Raw genomic sequence first — 18153 nt, forward strand, 5'->3', positions numbered from 1 at the left:
CAGCCTCAGCTCTCACACGAGATGCATCTCTGTCGTTTCTCAATCTAATTTAAATATGTACCTGTAAATATCTTCTCTATAATTAAATATCATGTATCTCAAACTATGTCTCATCAATACAGAGTCAGATGCGCTACCGTCACCCTTGGCAATTTGAATTTGTTCATAATACACAGCATTTTCTTAATATAAATTGCAGTCGATTCCCGCTTTAATTAATACTGCTACAACTAAAACCTTGTTTTAATGTAAACTTTTCTAATCCCCCAGATAATTTTGCATATCAAGAATTTAAAAAATCTGGAATTCTTTTATAATAAAATTTTGTGCTTATGAAGCGGGCCGCCTATGCCATTGTCACAGACCAGACTGTACGCTGGAATATAACATTATTCATAGACCCGCGGTGGAAAGAGCCAAAGCTTTTGCCGTGCCTTCCTGCCACGTAGAGCCTTGTGTCGGAACCTGACCTTGCTTGCTCCCGTCAAGGTCAGTGATGTGATGGTTCATGTTGTTTGAGTATCGCCATCAAGCTTCAACTGCCTGACCATATTGTGATATTTCGTCCAACTCACAGGAGCAGGGCCGCAACTGGATGCTTGGTCAGCCGGGGCAAGCATGCATTTTGGCACACCCTCATAATGTTGAAGGAGAGATTAAAGAGTGAAATTTGCACCCCCCTCTAGTACAGCGCTCGGGGCACCAGACCCGCCTGCACCACCGTAGTTGCGGCCCTGCACACGAGGAATGGTATGAACTTCGAGAAGTCTTTAAATGTTAACTGCAACCTAGATAACTTGTGTTGAAATTATTAATAAATTTACTTTTGTTAAAATTCAAAATCATCAATCAAATTATTTGTCTCTATCTGTGTACCTCGTGTACCAAATTTTTGGGATCAGAAGCTGCAGGAACATTGCAAAGAAACACTACTATTACTAAACCAGACATACACCTCATCCATATTCCTCTGCGGAACCTCTATCGAATTGGTACATGTTGGAATGTGCGTGTAGTGAAACCTGGCATGAAGTTTGTTTGTGTAATGCTTGTTATGTGTAGTGCTGCTATCTGCCACCAGTTTTTCTAACTATGAGTGAAGTGTAATGATTGAATGATTTATCGTTGTAGGCCTGTTGCTCTCTGTGGCGAGACTTTTTAATGGGGAGATCAGCTCGCATTTGTGCCTTGAAGTTGGGAACCACAGGAAAGCAGAGAAACACTGCCAGATACCATTGTGTATGATGAAAATACAGTACCTTAATTATATATCAATGATTCCAGCGCACACAATATCTTAGTTAAGCGGGAAACAATTCTCAATTGGCATTTCTCAACATTAGTGGACCCATAGATTGTGTAATAATATTGAAAACTGATGGAGGATCAATATTAATAGAGCTTCTCAAATAAATCAGACATGAAAATGAAATGAAAATTATATTTAATTACGATGATACTTAAGATTTTTACTTTTCATCAGGAAAGTTAGCACCCTCTATTGGCTCAACAGAGAACAAAAATAAAGTGAATAAATGTACATATTGAAGACAACTTGAATGCTTGGACATTAGTGCCTACTCTCAAATGCATTTATCTTAACTTAGTAACAAATTTTTCATTTTACTTCCATGTTTAATTCAATGAAAACATTTAATGTGTATAGTGGTTGATGTGTTATTGAGACATGGACTGCAAATCGGAAAAGCAAATACAACGTTAACTTTACCAGAATCAAGAAACTTCTGATCAGTGAGTTCCTTCAAATAACCAGTCAAATCTTTGGCAATCTGTGGGTAGACGATTCTCACGGGGCGAAGCCACTTGTACTTCCTTTGGAAAAGTCTCACATAAAGCTTTTGTGCACAATCTGCAATTGAAAAAAAAAACAAAAAAAAAACAACAACTACAGTCATTTCAGAACTCAGCAAATACAGATACATACAGTCGAATCCAATTATAATGAACCACAAGAAACCAGAGAAATTGCTTCGTTACGAAGGAATTCTGGGTGTTTTTTTTTTTTTGCATTGTTCCTATGTAAACTTATCTAGGGGGATTAGAAATGTTTTCATTAAAACAAGATTTTCGCTATAACGGTATTCGCTAAAAAGGGGATTTAACTGTATTATTCTGAAAGTATAATTAAATACGGTCTGTCGAAAATGAAAAAATTTTTTTTAGGTGAATATGAATACAGATGTGTAAGATGCTACTAAACCGTATGTGCACCTTGTCCATATTCCTCTGTGAAATTTCCAACGAATTACTACATGCTGGAATGTGCAGGTAAGTTTTGTGGACTTGGAAGTTTATTTCAGTGTAATGCTTCATCTGCCACTTATTTTTCTAACCATGCAATGACTGAACAATTGCATCATTGTATGCCGGTTAATCTGATCTCTGTGGCGAGACTTTTAAATTGGGGAGATCAGCTCGCATTCGCACATGAAAGTTGGGAACCAAAAAAAAAAAAAAAAGAACCAACTTCAGCTGACCACCACTGTGGCAACATAAGATGCTGATATCAGGGGTCTGTCCAGCCGGAATTTGGGTCCAGAAAACGGATCCTTCACAAAATTCCGGGGCTAAGAAACGGACCCTTCACAAAATTCCGGGGCTAAGAAACGGACCCTTCACAAAATTCCGGGGCTAAGAAACGGATGTGTCACAAAATTTGGAGGATAATAAACGGATCCATCATAAAATTCCAGAAAACGAACCCTTCATGAAAATTACGTCGTAAAAAACGAACTTTTGCGACTGCTGTGCGACAAAATTCTTATCAGTTATGACCCTAGTCGTAATAGAAAGCCATTGATCTTTTTTTTTAAGCATGCATTGTTGGCCCAACACCACCACCCACTCTCCCATAGATGAGTAATCTTATCTATAGAAGTTGTTGGTTGGATACCGGAAAACATGACCTTGAAAAGGCGATCGGAGAAAGAGCGTGACCTTGAGAGGGCTTTCCTTGTTTCTATATAGTCTTGTTAGGACATCCCGCTGGTTGACCACGGATTGACCGCGTCCGATATTTTATCGCACAACCTATGCCATTATACAAACGCTTTAGCCCTGCACTTCTCCTCAAATGGTCTTTGAATCACAACCTCTTGTTAGTCGTAAAATCGGTGTAGTTGATGCTTATTGTAGAATTGGATTATGCGCTTTCATTTTTGAAAATTTAATATGAAGCGTGGTCGACCACCAACAGGTGGAAATTCAAGGAATAGTGATTACTACATTAAAAAATACGGCCAACTGACGTTCGGGGATGCAGCTCCATAACATCGTTTTGTAAACGAGGATCTGAAAACGTCACCAAAAAGACGTCAGATACAGATAATTCCAATTGTGCTAACCCGGAAAAAATTACTGAAACATTGCTTTCTTCATCGGTTTCGAACCACGCTGTCGAAACCTTGGAAACGGCGCGATACATTACCGATTTATCGGATTCTTCGAAAGACATTGCCGATTCGTCGGAAGCGGCAGAAGAGATGACCGATTTATCGGAAGTGGCGGAAGACAATTCCGTTTCTTCGAAAGACATTACCGATTCGTCGAAAGCGGTGGAAGACATTGCTGATTTATCGGAAGCGCTGAAAGATGCTACGAATTCATCGGTAGAGCCGGATTTAAAGAAAATTTCATCTACAGAAGCTAGAAAAATGGGTCCAAAAGTACCGAATTTGTTGAACATCGCACGTTTTGAGAAGCTTCACAGTTGGCTATGTTACAGCATTTCTGCATCTGGCTTTCTTTGCAAAATATGTTCTACATTTTTTGATAAGGGACCCTGGATTGACCAAGGGGTGCAATTTGGTGATCACTCAACACCAACACGATGTGTCAACAAGCATATATATAGCCAGAAACACAAACAAGCTGTGAGTGCATCAAAAACTAGGAAAATGATAATGAAATGAAATAGGAAAATGAGGTTGCTGTTTAATTAGTATTACTTTCACTGCTATTTTGAACGTTTTCACAAAAATAAGGTACATTTTCACAAAAACAGGACCCTGTGCAAAAAGTCTGGACAGACCCCTGGATATACTGATGTAAGATGCTGTAAATCGAGGGCACTCAACCATTCAGACAATGCAGGCTACTTCATTGGTTTGGAAACTTGTTGTAGGATGCTAAAGTGATCTGAAAATTTGCAACAGGTAGCTTAAGTAATTGGTCTAGAAATTTTTGCAGGGTCACTTAAGTACTCTAGAAAAGTGCCCCTGGTTTCTAGAAATGTGCCATGGAACATGAAGCAATCCGGATATGTGTTGATAGAAATATACCTAGTGTGATCTAGAAATGTGCTTTGAGCCACTTGACTGATCTAGAAATGCGCCGTTGGTCATAACAGATGACTCTGAAGGTTGTGGATAAATAATATATGTGGCAAATCGAGCTCCTATTATATTTAAATATACTAGGGTATACCCAAAGACAACCGAAATCAGTTTATGGGCACCCTACATATAATAAATACACTGTGGATACATATATGAAGCTGGACGTTCATTTGGTGCACGGCAGAATACAATGTGATGTCAATTCTATATATATCTTAATCTGAGAGTGCATGCACGTTATTGACAAGTGGATGTCTTGAATTTTGGAATGATTACTAATCTATTTTTCACATGCATTCAAAGTTGATATTAGAGGGTCCAGTTATTCCCGGAGGTTTGTGCAGCTCCCCCCCCCCCCCCCCATAGAGGAACCAGGGATATTTCTGTTATGTTCAAGGTTGAAGGAATATGATGCGTTTGTTGCAAGGGGTGGTGCATCAGTGAGTGAAACACCCACACTGGTCCTTCACATGAGCCATCATAACCAGGGCTGCAACTAGATGCTTGGTCAGTTGGAGCAAGCAGGCAGTTTGGCATCCCTTGTAATGTTGAAGGCAGGGACAGATCTAGAGCTTGCTGTTGGGAGGGGAGATTTTACAAATTGTTGTGAATACAGTGACCATACGTTCTGCGTTTTGTCCAGGACAGTCCCCATTTTTTTTCTCCATCCCGATTTTTAGTCAAAAGTTTTCTTGATCCTTGAACTTGTGAAAAACAAAAATGTTGATAGAGGTAAATTTTCAACAGATGGATTGAATGCAATATTATCATACAAAATTATGAAAATTTCATGGATTATCCCACTGGGGCAATATTGAATAATTTGCATTCCATAGATCTGTGCTTGGTTGAAGGAAAGGTCAGAGTAGAGGTCTTCAACCTTTTTCCAGTTGCAAGGACTGCCTGTACCCATCGTCAAAAAAAGAGAAACCCTTTACGGAAAGTTTAATATACGAATGCATGAAATGACAATTATTTCTATCCTTGAGTGCAATTTCAACAAGATGTTTAATTGGAACGTTGATCAAGTGCTTGTGAACACTTTGGTACTCCAGGGAAGCATCATGGTTATCGTGAGCAACAGGTTGGATACCTGGGTTAGAGGCTGAAATTTGCATACTTTCTGGTCTTGCGCCAGTTCTGCCCATCTAGTTGAGGCCATGGTCATTACAAAATAAAAGCTAAATTGTGGCACACAATATTATATCGATGTGATAATTATTTGTTTATGTATGACAAGCGCAAATGCATAAACTAAGTCACTCTCATAACCAGAACAGTGGTTATAACAGTGACTGCTTGATAAACTAAGCACAGACTTTATAAAATCTGCCATGCATCGCAGAAATGTCCGGCTCTGTATATGTATCCTCTGTTTAATAAATACTATAACCTAACCTGAAAGAGAATTGAATTTGTTGACAATACTTAAATCATCACTATTAAAAAGATGCTCATTATTAACATCCGCTAACACCAATCCAACGATTTCCTTAAAATTGGCAATGTAGTAAGGCGAATACGGAGATATTTGCTGCTGGTCATCACCATCTTTGTCCTCGGCGTGCAAATCGTTCTCGAGAACACTAGGATCTCGAGTCATTTCCCCATCAGCATCCCTTTTCTCAAGGCCATCAAACTTTGATCGTTTCTCAGCATCAGAGTTCTCCGTATCATCTTTCCGGGAAGCTTTACGCTTCATCATGTTGCCAACATTTGGCGACCAACGGGCAGTGCGGAACTCTTTACTAGGCTTCTTGGTTATCTTGGACACATCAAGATCTGGGAATCCCTTTTCTTCTGGGTTATGTGAGTCCTTCGATGCGCTTGAACACTGAACGTCGAGATGCCAGTCCAACTTCAATTTGGGTACTTCCATTTCACAAGCTGGGCATTTCACACTAGACGGAGCCTTGCCTTGATTTTTCAACATGTTCCATATGCTACCACTTTTCTTGGCGCTGCTCATACTGCGAATTAGTAGATTCTTATGGATTATGTTCAGTGATTGGCGGAGTTGGCGATGGAAAGTCATATGATTCAACTCTGCACCACTTTCGGTGCAACAACGATTATCACCATCGCACTATATTTGAATAATGTATATAATCGTCTATAGCCTTCAAGTAATGAATAAACAAAAACAAAATGTGAAATAAATCGTTAAAAAAATGAATAAAACTAGAAGCTACAGTTAAAATAGATATGATCCTCTTTCAAAGTGTTTGTTTACAACATTGCCGGCTGTTAAATTCAAATTTGAGGATGCCTTTGGAAGTGGGTACTTTTAACAAGACGTTAGGGATCAAGAAACGGAATGGAATATTACTCAAAGCGCATGCGCAGAACTTGGATCTCTTCTGTGACGTCCCTTATGACGTCGCGGTGTCAGTCCCAGAATCCTTTGCGTTATATCTAGTCAAGGTTACCACAATAAATAGCTTATCGCATGAACTGTCGTCGCCAAGGGAGAAAGAGATGATCTTTTGTTGCCATTTCTCAAAACAAAAACTTGATTAGCAAAACTAAATGACCATATATATATATATATATATATATTTTCTGTATTTTACGGTATAAAATAATCTATCTCCTCATTCCAATCAAAATACACATTTGGTGGAATTTATATTAGAGAAGTGGTAAAAAATATTTTTTGTATTGTGAATTTCTTATCTCAACGAAAATTATTCACTGATGTTGTTTGGAAAACAAACAAATTGCCTTGTTTTGGAAAACATGGTTGCATTACATTAATGCCGAACTTACAAAAGTGTGAAGTTAGCGGCAGGGCCGTCTTAAGAGCATAATCATGGGCCACCGGGCCAAGCGGTTTTTTAGATAAATTCTAGAAAATTTCAACCAAATCTCATTTTTGTGAGGCTCTCTTCTCTTGAGGCCCGGGTGGGCCCATGTGTTAAGACGCACTGGTTAGCGTCCGCACCAGGCCGCTAAATATTAAGTGTCGTAAAACGGGATTAAAATAAGGGCCGTAACTAGGCTGGGGCAACGGGGATACTCCCCCTGGGCTCCGAGTTGAATGGGGCCCCGCAAAAGTTTATATTTGTTCCACATTTACCCTTTCCAGAGGTGCCCAAGGAACATCTGCCCCGAGAAGGCACACTACAGCCCTGATTAAAATGTATAGGCTAATGATATCAAGCGATCTGATAAATGAAAAAAAAAGAAGTTCCGTTTTGAGTTTAAATATGCTTGTAAAGAGATTTATAGACCATAATTTTTTATTGATTTATAAATATGCAATGGAAAAATGTCACACGCATTATAACATACTCAAATATGATACACATACACAGCCTACAGATGGAACCCTAGGCCCGTCGTAAGTTCATCATGGGCCTTTGGACAAATTGATTTTTTTTTAGGTTCCCCCCACCCAAACGATTGCTTACCGATTTGCATGCTTAATTTCGAAATCATTACGAGATCTGATTACCATGTGGCACTCTGCACACTTGAGGCTCCCGGGTCATGCTCGGGTGGGGCCCGTGTTAAGGCGGCACTGTTTAGGCCAGGAGTTTGAAGGAATCCCCAATCGTAGTCTTTTCACGAAGCCTACTTTGATTTTCCTGTGAATTTATATGAAACAAAAATATTAAACTTCCCGTTCAGGATTCTAGGATAGCGTTACGTAAACACATAACCCCGCGCCGGAGCTGATAACGGTATATCTGCTGAAGTAGGGAGTTCTTGTACCCTGGGGACTCTACTTCAGCAGGCCCTACTTCTGACATGGTGCCCCACATCCTGCAGCAAGGTCCTTAGGATGAGATCTTTGATGGCCCTTCCATAGCGAATTTATAGTGTTAAAAAACAAAACTTGGTAAGAATAATCCCGGGCTTTAGCCCTGTCCTTGTGGGAGCCATGGGACAGTGAACTTGGAAGTGAAAACAATTACGTGTCATTCTTCTTATCTCCCCCATCTCACATATATTTAGGGCTTTTACTGATTTTCACAAATTACTTTTTCAAAAAAATTCAGGGTTTTCATAACCGTAAAAAATTCAATTCTAAATATATTTGTCATTCAGTGTTGTCTGAAGGCATAGGCCCACGCAGGCACGGCCCAGGGGCCTCAAGAGACGAGGGCCCCCCACAAAAATGAGATATGGGTGAAATTTTCTAGAATTTTCCAAGTAGGCCCTCAGAAAAATGACTAGGCACATTATCATTAGCTTTCAATTATTTTCTTCATTTATTCGAAATGTTCAACATTGTTGGAATTAAATTTTTTATATTAATTTTTGATTAAATGTTTCTTTCATAAAATATTCTGAACTTTTAATAATTCTCACGACACACACACACACACACACATCTGAATTTTCATCATTACATTTTTTTTGTTTAGTGTTCATAATTTTCTTAGATATCTTCATCATTCTCGTATAATTGAATCTATTATCTGCACTTCTACATTTGCAAAAAATTTTGGAAAAAAAGTAAAGTATCACAGAAGGTAATTGATTGGAATGCTTTTAAGAGATGGTAACCATAAGTTTATATGTGGAGAGAGATTCCTTACACTCCGTCCTCCCAAACCTTTTCCGTCCTACTCCAAAAATCATTCCTGACTACGCCCCTGAACAGAGTGCACACACAATAAATATCTTTATATTCATTTGAATTTTTCTAGAGTATAATAGCTTCTTTCACACAGGCTATTCTCAAAAAAAATTCTTTGAGGATATTAAAACCTCACATACAGAAATGGCATTAATTTGATGCTTGCGACGTGACTGTCTATTCCACATAGTTCATGAATTTTTGGAATTATTTCAGGATTAATTATTTTGCTTTCAAACTTGGACAATTGTTCTTAAAGTTTTTGAAATACTTTTGAATAGCATCAAAATTCATAAGCCAATGTAATGCATGTTATTGTAATGTGACAAAGGCCTGAAATTACTCAATTAAAAGAAATACAGAAAGACATACCCGTAATTGCTTATCTTCAGTAGAATAGTACAGAAGGATATATATATATATATATAGCTCTCTAATTCTAGATAAGTTTACGTATAGAAATGAATTTAGAAAAATGTGAAAATCAAAATGCAGATGAATTCATACGAAATATTTGCAATGCAATACAACAGATCACTCGCTTCCACTAATTTCTTTGTAACATAAAATTGACTATCACTTTATTGCACAAATTCATTAAACTTCAAAAGAAAGTTGTACTTCAAAAGTAAAAGTACAGTAAAACCTTGATAAGTTGTCACCTCAAGTTATCGAAAAATTATGACTGCTTAAACGGAGTGACAACTTAACCGGAGTGCCATCAGTTTTACCTTGCAATGTTGTGAAAATCGTATAAAAATATTTAATATGACATTTATTAAAGTGTGAACCAAAATAATATTAATAAAATTTACATTGCAAAAGAATAAATAAAAAAAAAAGGTAAAAAATAATATTATCTCTTATTACTTAAATTATTGTGGTAAAATGTACTGTACACTTTCGATTTATACCAGTAATTTTTAATTTAGACTAACGGAGCAACTGTTAGAATAAGCAGCTTTCCTTCATAAATAGAACTCTCTATTGCACATTAATTTTACATGTACATCAAATTTATAATTTGTGTTTGTTCATAAGTAGTTCATGATACAACCACAAAGTAATCTCGAACACGTATGACTTGGTGGAGGGGCCCTGTGCTGGGAAAAGTAAACAGAAGACCTCAACTTGGGAAAGAATGTCTAATTTCTTTCAACAAAGATATTTTGTTTAAATTTCAAACTGTTCCGTTTGGGTATATAGGATTTTATGGTGACTTTTAAGCATATGACAATGCTGTTAACAAGCTATTTTTTAATTGGTAGCCATAAAAATAGTCTGTTCCACTTTCTCATAGTGACGAGTTAACCAAAATTAACGACGAGTAAACAAGGGTTTAATAATATTGTTGTCTATGAGAGCTGGAAGGGCCTGAATAAAAATAACGACTTATTAGGGGTTTCGGTTATTAGTCGAATGGTCAAATTGACCATTCGACTAATTGAACCATTGACCATTCGACCACTTGAACCATTGACCATTCGACCACTTGAACCATTGACCATTCGACCACTTGAACCATTGACCATTCAACCAATTGAATTTTACTTGTCTTGAAAACGTGGCAATTTTTGTATAAATTAAAACCAGGTAAATTTTCTAATTTTTGTGATAATTCTATTAATGTACAGCAAGGCAAGACCGTAACGTGCCTTCTCAAAGCAGATTTTTTTTCGTGGAGGCTTCTTGAATGTGGTTATTTCTAAGCAAAATATATGCATAATTTTATGTAGGGGACCCACTTGGCTCGGGGTCCTGGGCAGTGCCCCAGACTAGTTAAGGGCGTGTAGCAAAGTCAAACTTAATTTGACCCTAGTCATTCCCCATAAAATTATACCTCAATTATGGGCTGCCAATTGTTTTTTTCATCTAAATTAAAGAATTGTATTCAATTTGAATCGAAGGGAAGTGTGTGAAAGAATTATAATTATTAACTTAATTGTTTTAACTACTGTAAATAAACCATTAAAATAGCGTTGAAAATCAATATTTCTGATTGTTACAAGATACATAAAATAGTATATTTGCCCTTTTCTAAAAGCATTTAAATACTATTTGGTGTGTTATAAAATTAAGTAATGTTACCACATAGAGAAAGCAGTATGCAAATCAGAAGATAATTATAATGGAAAATAATGCCCATTTTTTCAATGAATAAATACAAATCTTTAAAAATGTACATGGCTAGACATGCGAGAATATTCTCCTGGATGTAAAAATTGGAGAATAATCGATATTATTATTTAAAAGAAAAATGCATAATGTTTTTACTAGTTTTGTTTATATTATAAAATATATATCAGTTTTTATTGCCTGAAACAAAAAACAATTTTTGGCATAATCACCCCACAATGACAACTTCCAGTTCGAGAATATTCTCTGTGTATAAAAATTTGGTTATAAAGATTTTAGAAATCTTAAGATTAAAACCCTAAAACATTATTTTAAAATTAGATAAATTTTCAGAAATAAGTTGAAAACAAAAAACTAAACCAAAAGGTGATTGATGAAGAAAGCTATTCTTCAATAGTCACCTTTATTCTAAGATACAGAACTGTTGTTTTCTTCAATGTACATACACTTAAATTCTTTATCGCTCATATTTCTTTGCAAGTTGTGCAATTCAGCAATAGTGGTTTCATTTTCCTGCTTTCAAACTTTAATATTCCCAGTCTTCTTGACGGGAAGAGAAATGGTTTCAAGGATATTATATATAACTACATTATAAATAAACGGGAGAATATTCTCAAGTTATTTATAATAGTAGTCCTTCCAGAGAATATCCTCCTAAAAGATTATTCTCGAGAATTTTACATCTCTATACATGGCAGATATAAATAAGCAAGTAGTACAGAAATTGCACGAAATTTGTGTCAAATGCCAGTTAAGAATAAAATTAAAAGAATAGAATGAATGAAACAGATTTAGGAAATATAGATCAATAGTTTTGAATACTAAAATAGTAAGAGGAAAAAAGAAACATTGATTTATTCCACTAAAATGAATAACTAAGTTGGTTTAGCTCATTCACAGTCAAAAGGTATTATTTCCTGTTACATACATCGTTAGTCTCATGTTGGAAGCTCCAGCAGTAGCCTGAAATCAGCCACTAACGTAGGGAAGAGGCTACACTTATTTTTATGTTAGGATGTATGTTCCAAGAAAATGGCTGCTGGATGACAGACAGTGATGCAAGTAAAACAAATGTCTTGACATCAAAGTCCATGATCAAGCGGCCTCTCCACCCAGACCCATGTCCTGAGAGAGAACTACTGGAGCTATTAATCCTGCAGGCTAGAGCTGATGTTTCCCTTCAACGTTTCGTCAAAGCATAAATATAAAAACACCTGTCCACAGATCTGATAGAAATGTTTTAAATTATAAAAATGTCTTGGTAAAAACTGCTATACAAGGTGCTGAAAAAAAATATCAATGATATGGTTCATAAATACTATAACATTCAGATAATTTTTGTCGCACCACGGTCATTTTCTGCACAGGAGGGCTAATTAGACCAGGACCTATAATTTATTGCAGATTCCGAACGGCAGCATTAGATATTTTGTCCTTTTTTTCATACTCACAGAGAAGTTGGTACGCTAACCCCTTGGTGTGGGGCTCCCTGCGGTAAGCAATCTCTTTTCTGTGGTCATGTTGCCATTTCTGCTGCACCCGATGTCAGGAAAGTTTCTGACAAGAACGAACCTGGTATCGAACTCGCAACACCTCTACACATCCTTTGGTACTTTAGGCGAGTATAGTATCAACCTAGGCTACAGCACCCTACAAATATTCAGCAACCCTAAATATAATCAATAACACGATTCAGCAACACTAAATAAAATCAATACACATGAAAAATAACTAATCGACAAATATATATATATATATATGTAACATGCATATATATAATAGAAAATGGTCATTAATTAGCAGACACTATGCACGATTCCACCGTTCATTGGAATACATCAATTCCCATGAACATTCTCTGGAAATGTTGATTACCCTACAAACAAAGCATAATGAAGCAATTTTTATAAACTTATTTCGAAGGTGTTTCTGGTACTCCAGAATAGTGGGGCACCTAAATGCATACTTGCCCTCCCTTTTGTGACAGAAAATTGTTTCTGTTACAACTGTCCCCCCTTTTTCTCATAAATAACTCTAAGCTGCCACCCCTGCCATAAGAAAATATGATTGTCTTCATGTATGGACACAGCCTCTCGATTTGAAAATCTTTTAATTTTGATCATCTTGAGAAAGAAGCCAGGCGATTTTTCTGAGGCCCTACCAGGCAAATTTTCGAAAATTTCAACCGGTTCTTATTTTTGTGAGCCACTACCCCACATCCTACAGAAGTTCCCCTAGGCTTTGACCTTTCACGGGTCCCTATGTGTGAATTTATTGCATGAAAAAAACAAAAAATAATTGTTCCGGACTGGAGCCCCTTCAAAAACATTATCTAATTTTTGATCGTCTTGGGGAAGGAGAATGAGCTTCCCTTGCTCTCCCTTCATGCATGCGTTAGAATGCACGCTCATCAAATTTATTCATTTGCGACTTTATCAATAAATAAACTCACCCTTGGATCGATGAAAATGCACGCTCTTCATATTCTTCATTTTGTCCATGATTTTTAATAATATAATAGGAAAAAATGTGGAAAACACGAGCTTAACGAGACGAAAAAATGGCGAATAATCTGCAATAGAAGCAGAATGCAATTTTTAAGCCACTTTGCCAATTTTAGACGCCAATTTTAAAGCAACCTCCTACCTATGCTAACTTTATTGTTTAAGTGCTCCTACGTCACGCGTGAAATCACGCCCATTCGCGCTTGCGCTTTAAGCATTCCTTCGTGGTCCCTACCGGCTATGGGTACTTTTATCCCTCAGTTTTTACTGAGAATGAGGTTTTGAATGACGTCATGATCAACATCAACATCACTGTGAAGGACAGGCACAAGTTGATCCCTAACCCCGGCTAAGGCGACTTGATAAGGGTATTGTAGTGGCTATAGCCCCGGCTACGGCCCTGATGAGATCTATTGGTGTATGAGAGCTGTCTAGCGATGAATTGGTGAACTTGCAGACGAACTTCTAAATATCAAAATGACTATAGGTTCTTTGTTTTGGACGTCTCCTTGTGCCCTGAAGAAATAACTGAACTTGCTATTCAGTTCAGTTTGTGGGCTGTGCTCGTAGGGAACCGTACTGAACGAAAATTTCTGCTGTCGTCTGCTTTATCCTAGGTTATTTGTTTTGGACGTTTCCTTATGCCCCGAAGAAAGAACTGAACTGGCCGTTCAGTTCAGTTTTTGGGCTGTGCTCGTAGGGAACCGTACTGAACGAAAATTTCTGCTGTCGTCTGCTTTATCCTAGGTTATTTGTTTTGGACGTTTCCTTATGCCCCGAAGAAAGAACTGAACTGGCCGTTCAGTTCAGTTTGTGGGCTTCACTCGTAAGGAACTCTATTGAATATTGTCGTCTGCTTGATTCTAGGGTTTTTGTTTCGGACGTTTCCTTATGCTCGAAAAACGAACTGAACTTGCCACTCAATTAGTTAACAGTACTGAATGAAAATTTCTGCTTCTCGAATTCTAATTTTACTATCACCGCTTGAGTCGTCTTTAATTTCTAACCTAGAGGGCAGCACTTCCAGTATGAATCAAACTGGAAATACTAGTTCAAGCAGCACGAGCTGGAGATAAAAAAGGGCACAATTCAGGGTTGGTCAATCAGTGCTGTAACTTTTTTCTGCATCTGCTATACAATGTCATCTTGCTTCCTTTTGTACTTGTAATAATTTCCTACCTCGCATATGTTTTTTATATTGTTTTTAATCAATGCCAACACAATGTGTCATTATCCCCATTGTGCATAATTTCTGATTGCAGCTCACTCTGTAAACTTCTGATAGATTTCTTGCTACACTTTTTTTCATGTTTGTACTTCGCCGCCCTCCCTGTTTTGCATAAACACAGAGAGGGAGAGAGAGAGAGGGTTGTAATTAATTAATGAGTTTATATAATTAATAATTTTATTTGTTAATACTTTTATTAAGTAATATTTTTATTAAAATTTGAAATTTTCGGCTGCTATGTCATTTGTACAGAACACACTGGAGCTTACTCCGCTCCGAGTGTCCTTTTTTTCTAGTGCCCCCCCCCCCCCCTCAGTATAAATTTCTTATAAAATGGCCTGATATAAAATAATTAGCCGGAACTTTTTATTTATATCTTCTCAAGCTCGAAAATAAAAATTAATGTCTCCATATTGTCTTATAATATCTAACTGCATCAATACATGTTTTTGAAACTAGTTATGGGCCCATAAATTACGTTGAAAAAATTCCGTAGCTTTAATCAAGCATTTCTTGAAGTAAAAACAGGCGGGTCAATAACTTGAACTTAAGAAAATTTTAGAAATATCTAGCACCAGTCAAAAAGACAAAAAAAAAAACGATTCATTTCTACGTTTCTGTAATTTTGATTTGTGTCTTTCATGAATCGCGCAGGTAGTCGTCATATTGGTTACCTTGTTTACGGTTTGTATGGTCACTCAAAGAAAGAAGAAATATCATGTGATCCAAAAAAGCCTCATGGCATCTTACTCGGTGCGCCAAAAACTAGAAGCACCTTTTACTACACTGGTGAAATAAATTAAGAGAATTTCCATATTTTATCGAATTTTCTGAAAAGAACTGAACTGAATGTAAAACCACTGCTTCTAGAGAAAAATGCAAATCTTGTACGTCAAATACGTAAGCGTACACGTGTGTGTAGGCGGAGCCAGTAGAGAAACAGGCTTTATAAGCGCGCGTAAGTTAAGACGCATTTCGTTCGCTAGCACACCTCGGCGAATTTCTTGGTGTTATTTTGCAGCAATCCGTTAATTTCAAATTGTAACAGTAAAAATGAGTAACCACCAACGTTTAGATAATGGAATGAGGTGGCGAATTGTGGGGAGGCTAGAAGCAGGCCAATCTCAAGTCCAGATTTGTAGAGAGTTCAATTTAACGCCCAGCGTCGTGTGTAACTTATGGGAACAGTTCCAGGATACCGGATCCATCGTGAGAAAGCCTGGGCAAGGTCGTCCAAGAGCCACGACGGCTAGAGAAGATCGCCATTTGTCGATTATAGCTAGGCGTAACAGGAGTACTACAGCTTCTCAGCTCTCTCGTGACTTGCATGCAGCCAGAGGAACCCGTGTATCAAGGGTGACTGTTTCCAAAAGACTTCATGAGAGGGTTGTTTGCAAGAAGACCTGCTGCTTGCGTCCCGCTCACTTCTACGGACAGGAGAATCCGTTTATCATGGTGCATAGAGATTGGAGTATGGATCAATGGGCGACCGTTCTCTTCACTTATGAGTAACGGTTCAGCCTAAGCACCTATTCTCGCCGTACGTTCATATGGAAAGAACCAGGGACCTGCTACCTACCCTCCAATGTCCGCGAAATCGACCATTATGGCGGAGGAGGTTTAATGGTCTGGGCAGGCATCATGTTGGATGGCCGCACACCTCTCCATGTCATTGAAAGAGGCACTGTGACTGGTGTGAGGTAAAGGGATGAGGTCTTGGAACACCGTGTCGTTCCACCTATGTTCGCCTTTTCGGGGGTGCAGTTGGCCCTGAGTTCATTTTAATGGACGATAACGAGAGGCCACATAGAGCTCTTCTGCTCGACAATTTTCTAGAGAGTGAGGATATTCGCCGGATGGATTGGCCAGCCAGATCTCCAGACCTTAACCCTATAGAGCATGTCTGGGACGCTCTGGGGAGGGCAATTGCAACTCGCAACCCCCTCCGGGAACCATCCAGGGAATGAAAACAGCGTTGCTGAACGAGTGGGACCAATTGCCACAGGAAATGAACCATATTTTGAGATATGGCAATCAGTTTTCACCTCCACATAATTCGAAGCAAACCAGAACAGCACTCGAACTCATTCCCACTAAAAAAAACTGATAGATATACGTGATATCACAACATCAGAGACCCCGGAGTAAAGTGTTCAGGTAATTTAATTCTACGGAATACACATACAACACACGCTTTTCGGATATATTCCCCCCCCCCCCTGGAAATTTCTTTAAAATTATAAACCTCCGGGAGATTCTCTCGGGAAAGGATTTAAGATAATGGTTAGATGATATCAGGTTAGGGGCGAAGTTTTCGAGGAAATACGGAGACAGAGAGAAGAGAATCCTTATATATCCTATAACGTAATAACCGATCGTTCCCCATGTTTGTCTGAACGACTTGCAAACACCATCAAAATGGTTCTTGGAAGAAAATCCTTATGATATGACGCTGAGAATATATATGTGTGTGTGTATATACATGTCTTTTTTTGATTCAGTGGAATAATCAAAACCGTTTATGTGCCCTTTTGCGGGCGGGAAAGATGTGGAAAATATACGGGGGAAAACCCATCACGAAGATAGATAGGGGAGAGGTATCTATGGGATTTTCTTTGAAGATGGTGCTGAAGTAAATTATACGGCTGTATTTCATATGAAATATCTTTAGGTGGAGGAAGAAAAGATCCGTAAGAGAAGGGATGGTGTTTTGGCTATTTCTGTTTATCCACGGCATACAATCGCTGTCTTTTTTCGTGATTTTCATGTTGAGAGGTCAGTTGTTTCTGGTTTTTCTCAAGATTTTCTCTCTATAGGGTTTGAGACCCATAAAAAAAAATATATATATATTTTGAGTGTTTAGATAAATCCTTTGTCAGTGATTCGAGGTAACTTACCACTGCTTGATCTATATCAGGAGGGGCCAACATCTGGACCGCGGGCCGCACGCGGCTCGTGAGGTGATTTTGTGCGGTCCGCGACGTGATTACTGTGTGTGTGTGTATTAAATTGTTTTTTTTAAAACCATTATTTAAGCCGTCATTTTCCACAGCGGACCTGATTAACAGACTATTTACATTCATTATTTCTAGTGACGATAGTAATTAGCTTTGTTCTCATTACACTGCGTTTTCGTATACACACGTATATTGTTCTTGAAGTTTATTATATATAGGCATTTTTTTACCCCCATTTCTTTCCACCATCTCGTTGGTCAACTTGCCCTTTGCGGCTGAATGCATATTTGGTGTTCTACTCACACAGTGACACCACCAAAATGCAACCGACAAAGAAAAAAAGCTACGCAGACCCTAGTGATGTTGAAATGTTGAACAAGAT

General features: G+C 38.0%; 1 protein-coding gene across 1 annotated transcript in view; it reads right to left on the reverse strand.

The window, feature by feature from the left end:
- Nucleotides 1-6672, reverse strand: part of LOC149071519 (fanconi-associated nuclease 1-like) — a 33251-nt gene extending 26579 nt beyond the window's left edge. The window contains exons 1-2 of the mRNA XM_089247689.1: nt 5757-6672; nt 1730-1870 (exon numbers count right to left, since the gene is read on the reverse strand). Of these exons, the coding sequence (XP_089103815.1) occupies nt 1730-1870; nt 5757-6393 (778 nt within the window). The 5' untranslated portion in view covers nt 6394-6672. The remainder of the gene's footprint in view (nt 1-1729; nt 1871-5756) is intronic.
- Between the last annotated feature and the right edge of the window lie 11481 nt (nt 6673-18153).

This window comes from Pholcus phalangioides, unplaced genomic scaffold, assembly GCF_987345545.1.
Source record: "Pholcus phalangioides strain wild (caught in Gottingen) unplaced genomic scaffold, Ppha-v1.0 ptg000018l_1, whole genome shotgun sequence".
In the NCBI taxonomy this organism is placed as follows: Eukaryota; Metazoa; Arthropoda; class Arachnida; order Araneae; family Pholcidae; genus Pholcus; species Pholcus phalangioides.